General features: G+C 38.8%; 1 protein-coding gene across 1 annotated transcript in view; it reads left to right on the forward strand.

Annotated features, from left to right (window-relative positions):
• The window catches only part of SEH1L (SEH1-like (S. cerevisiae)), a 14278-nt gene that overhangs the window by 2068 nt on the left and 6982 nt on the right, over positions 1-5228 (forward strand). Inside the window, exons 2-4 of the mRNA XM_010006944.1 lie at positions 1731-1781; positions 2791-2937; positions 4337-4548. Coding sequence (XP_010005246.1) covers positions 1731-1781; positions 2791-2937; positions 4337-4548 — 410 coding nt within the window. The remainder of the gene's footprint in view (positions 1-1730; positions 1782-2790; positions 2938-4336; positions 4549-5228) is intronic.

Consider the following 5228-nt stretch of genomic DNA (forward strand, 5'->3'; position numbering starts at 1 on the left):
CGGGGCCTGCACCGCCGCGCTGGGTCCGGGGAGCGAGGGGCAGCGCTCGGTGCCCGCGTCCCGCCGGCCTCCTGTCCCGTCCTGTCCTTTCCCGTCCCGGTTCGGCGGCAGGTCGCGGCTGCGGCCCGTGGCGAAAGGCGAGCGGTACCGCGCTGCGGAGGCGGGGGGGTTCACGCGTGGTGCACGTTGGCTGGGTGTACGCCTGTACACACACACACACACACGGAAACACAACTTCTATCCCGAGCCTCCGCTGCAGCGGGGGAAGGTTTTGAAACTAGCGTGTGGCTACGGCGGTGCTGCTTGTTTTGTTGGTTCAGCTGAGGAATCTGTATTTTAGAGCACTAAGGGAAGAAGAGGCTACTGTTTCGTAAGGAGGTGTGTCAGTAAGCAAAGGCTGGAATGTGGTCCCTGTGCTCTGGGGGATTTGGGAAGCTGTAGAATACCAGAAATCTTAATTTTAGATGATTTTAGAGGAAATAAAATAATAGTAAACAAAAAGTTAATTGCTTTTTCTGTTTTTTGCGCATAGTGAGAAGATGGACAAAAGTTCAGGAGTTACATGGTTAGATTTGAGAAATGTAATTTGCAGAGAGAGGTCATATATTTTATAAGACCAGGTAAATGGTTGATAAAGTTGCTTCTCCACAGAAAGCTATGTCAAAAGTAGATCAGCCTTAAAAACAAGCAAGCAGCCCCTTCTCCCTGATTATGTATTAAAAAACAAACAAGAAATCAATAAAAAAACCCACTCCTCCAGAAGGTAAGCCAAAGTCATATCAGTCTTTGGTCTGGACTGACTCCATTCAACTTGTAGACTGAAAAGAATGTTCTTAAGAAAGATGCCAAGAGGTAGGTAAAATTTGAAAAGTATGTTATTTAGCAATATAACACTACTTACCAATCATAACACTTCTTCATGAGACAGTCTTGAGTTTTTCTCTTCACCAGAGTTTGTACAACACTTGTAAAGCAGCAGTGATGTATCTAGCATAGATCCCATTCTCACTAGACAGGCCCTGTTATGTAGGTGGTCTGTGATGATCACCACCAAAGATGTATTAGAGATCCAGAATGGCAAAATTGAAGTGACTTTTAGTAAAGTTACACAGTGAAGGAGTGACATAAGGAGTGGATACAAGGCTTCTAGAGAGGTGCCTTTTATTTGGTTAGATTAATGATTTCCTTTACAGTTTTTCTGAAAGACTCATGGGAAAATCAAGAGAGAGGAAGGTTAAGTGACTTGTGTATAGTTGTAAATCAAGGCTGAAATACTGGAAAGAGAAACAAGATCTGTTCCCCCTTTAGCTCAGTTTTCCTTTTGCTGTCCTGCTCTGTCTTTGGGATGATTGCCAGGCGCCGCATTAGGGTTTTTGGATCACATCTGAACCCATGCTATGGTGAGGGCTGTGAGGGCACTGAGTGGTGTACCCATGGAACAGAGTGAATTAAGTGTTGAGAATTGTAACTAATTTATTGTTTAAAAAAAGATAGACTAAATATGATAGTGGATTTTGTGGGTGTATGCCTCTTCTCCTGACCTGTAGTAGGGATATTTTCAAGGCTGAGTGAAGTGCAGTCATGTACAGATAGGATTTTCCTGATGAAAATGTTTAGTGGGGTGTGTGTATATGTGTATATATATATTTTTTTTTAACAGCTGTGTTTTTTAGTGCTTCTTAGTAAGCCTTACATAGAGATTGTATTAATGTGTTTTGATTTCTCAATAGGTTTGGGACAAAAGTGAAAATGGGGATTGGCATTGCACTGCCAGCTGGAAGGTTTGTATTTATAAAAATTACATAGTTATAACCATAAATTCTCTTTTTTTTTAATAGAAACTTAGTTTTTCTTGGCTTATATAGTAGCAATACTTTTGGTTTGTTGTAGATCCTGTATTTCTTATGGCATAATACTTTTTCTCTGCTTTTATAAAACATCTCTAGTGCCTCTCACTTAAAGCAGAGGCTAGCGTGCAGTCTTATATTGTTAGTACACAGTTATGTTGGCAGACTTTGTTATCAATAAACATAGCAGTAACTGATGTTTAGGGAGTTGGAAAACAGAACCTTCTTTTTTAATTGAATATTTCCTTTTTGTATATTGTAAGACAAAAAAAGAAGGGGGGGAAGAAGAAATCTGGCTATTAAATGTTACATCTGACCTCTGTTGTCTTTTTTCGAAACCTTTCAGAGCACTGTGTCATGTAGAGACTCTGCTTCATCAGAGTAATTGATGCATTCAGCTTCTGAATTGTCCTTAAACTGATACTTAATAGGACCACAATACAGTAATCCCTGTAAAGAGAAAAGCAAGTGAAGCTTTTGAATTCTCCTTCTCTAAAAAAAAGAAAAGCATTAGGTTGACTAGGTATGAGAGAGGAGTTTCACATAAACAATAAGATAAAGCTCTGCTTTGGAAAATACAGCTAGAAGTGAGTGTGGTAATGGCTGAAAATTGAAAACTAAACAGTACTTTTTGTGTCAAGGCAGACTCTTAGCTTGGATCTTACACTTTAAGGGAGTAATAAATAATGGCTTGAAATACACTTGTAATACTTACCTTTTAATCAATTGATAGCATCAAAACTTTGCAGTGCTTATAGGAATAAACAAATGCAACAGCTGCTGTGTAACTTTGAGCTTTATAAAACAACATAGGTTTCAAACAAATAGTCTCACTACTTCCTAGAATTTACTTCTGCTTCTGCAGAACGTCATGACAATGTACGATCACTTGGACTGATACAGTAAATATGTTTCTCTATAGTGTTTTGGTTTTATCTTGCAGACACATAGTGGATCTGTGTGGCGTGTGACATGGGCCCATCCTGAATTTGGGCAGGTCCTGGCTTCCTGCTCTTTTGATAGAACTGCAGCTGTATGGGAAGAAATAGTGGGAGAGTCAAATGATAAACTCCGAGGCCAGAGTCACTGGGTGAGACTTTTCACTTATTAATTACACTTTCTGTATGTTCTTATACAAACAGATTAACTGTGCTTCATTGATCTGTTTGCTTATCACAATGGGCTCCAGCTTTAACTTGCAGAATTAAACAGAAGACTGAACATGAAAATTGTTCTAAATACCAGGTTACTGGATGTTTCTGGTTTCGGAACATACTTTTAATTCCTGAAACAAGAAAAGCGTGCTGTTTCTTCATGTTAATATGAAGTCTTCCTCGTTTTGCCTATGTTTTGTTAATTTGTGGCAAGATTCCAATATAGAGTAAATATTTTAAACCATATGGTGAAAACAGCTACATGACAACATTCAAGCCAGTTAGTGTCACTGCTGGTGGTGTTTCTTAATAAGATGTTCCTTGGCAAACAACTTCCAGGCATGAATTCCCACTTGCCCTAGTTGTGAGGTTGTTCTTCTGTGGCAAAAGCTTATTTGAAACTGTCTCATAGATCATGTTGAAGGGGGGGGCAATAGTTTGCTCAAAGTAAATTTTCTGGGTAGCATTTCATCAGGGGAATGTTAGATCTTAACATTATTTTGCAGTTGTTATTCATATGTAATCTTATGTAAGTCACTATAGTATTCCTACCTATAATGTTTTGTTTTGTATTAGGTTGCTAAAATATCTGCAGTTTTCTACTTTCTGCTAACATTAAAATACAGGATTGTGAAGAGTTGGGTTGTTAGGACCTTTGGCATCCAGTGGGGTATGAAATCTGACTTCCACATGCAGGAGTCAGTTGTGATGTGTATTTTTCAGCTCAAACTCATATATTCTTGACAAGAGAGGAGACAAGTAGATAAGGAAATGTTTACAATTTTTTTTCCTCTTTCACCCTAGCTAATGTTACTCTCAAATGTCTGATGTATTCACCCATTCCCTTGTCAGAAGTCCTTCTTTTGAAGTTTCTGTTGGAAAATGCTTGCATGGTAAACTTCAGCAGCACTGAAATTCAAAAGCAGTGTTGTTAGGCATCTCAGTTAATGATGCTACCAGTATGAGTGAAGAGGACAGTTTCAAACTCTCTGTGGCCTATACTCTTGTATTTCAAGCTTATCTTACACATTGTGGGCTTTTTTGTTGGGTTGTTTGTTTTTTTTCTAAGAGCATAAACTAAACAACTCTTTTTGGTATCAGAACTTTTATACCACTGTGAGTATATTTCTTGATATTTGAAATTGCATCAGTGCAATGATGATGTCATTTCTCCAATTCATTTTTGTATGAAGATATTTTTATTTTTATTTAGTTCTTGGTGGTAGAGGTAAGTGATCCTATGAAATAGTGCCAGACTCATTAGCCTTCCTCAGGGAATAATTTTTTTATGGAAATGTCTAGCATTTCCTTAAGAATTTTTGCCTTTCTTTGCAGGTAAAGAGGACCACTCTGGTAGACAGTAGGACATCTGTTACAGATGTAAAGTTTGCGCCCAAGCATATGGGTCTTATGTTAGCAACCTGTTCAGCAGATGGAGTTGTAAGGATATATGAAGCTCCAGATGTGATGAATCTAAGTCAGTGGTCACTGCAGCATGAAATCTCATGTAAGCTAAGCTGCAGTTGTATTTCTTGGAATCCTTCAAGGTATGTTATTAAAACCAAGGTTTTGCTTTATGACTTTAAGATCCAAAGAGTTAGTTCTGAAATTTTGCAGAGTAACTCCTAAAATATACATGGAGAAGACTAAGTGTACATTGCTCAGATGTAAAAGAAAGCTGCTAATGTTTATTTTAATAAAGCAAATTTGGCACAGCCAGAGAAGTGTTACAAAAAGTCCTGTGCTTTGTGAGGTAATATTCCCAGCTTACTTATTTTTATCAAGTAATGAGCTATGGAGTGCCCTCTATCGTACAAAACTTAACTGGGTTTTCCATAAGACAGTGCTTATAAAGGGACAAGCCCTGTACCTTTCTCCTTAAGACAAGTGTTGCAATAGGTGATTATTTTGACAACTCTCACAAAGACAAGCACCCTTCCCAGTGCAACAGAGTACTAGGGACTGTGAGTCTTGCTAGCACAAATACAGAGCCTAAGAGTTCTTTTAGTTATATCCTCAATGATACACTTAACGTTCTTGAACAGGAAGGAATTGAAGAGGAGTTTGATGGTTGGGTAGTCCCCACCAAGAAGAACACATAGAAGGAGAGGTTCTCCTTCATTTCTCATCTTGCATCCTCCCCCAGCAATAACAGGAAGGGGAAAACCATTTGGGGCTGAACTGCTTTTGGGTTTTGTTTGTCCAGAAGCACTTAATGGCTTTCCCT

This window comes from Chaetura pelagica, unplaced genomic scaffold, assembly GCF_000747805.2.
Source record: "Chaetura pelagica isolate M959 unplaced genomic scaffold, ChaPel_1.0 scaffold109, whole genome shotgun sequence".
Taxonomy (NCBI): domain Eukaryota; kingdom Metazoa; phylum Chordata; class Aves; order Apodiformes; family Apodidae; genus Chaetura; species Chaetura pelagica.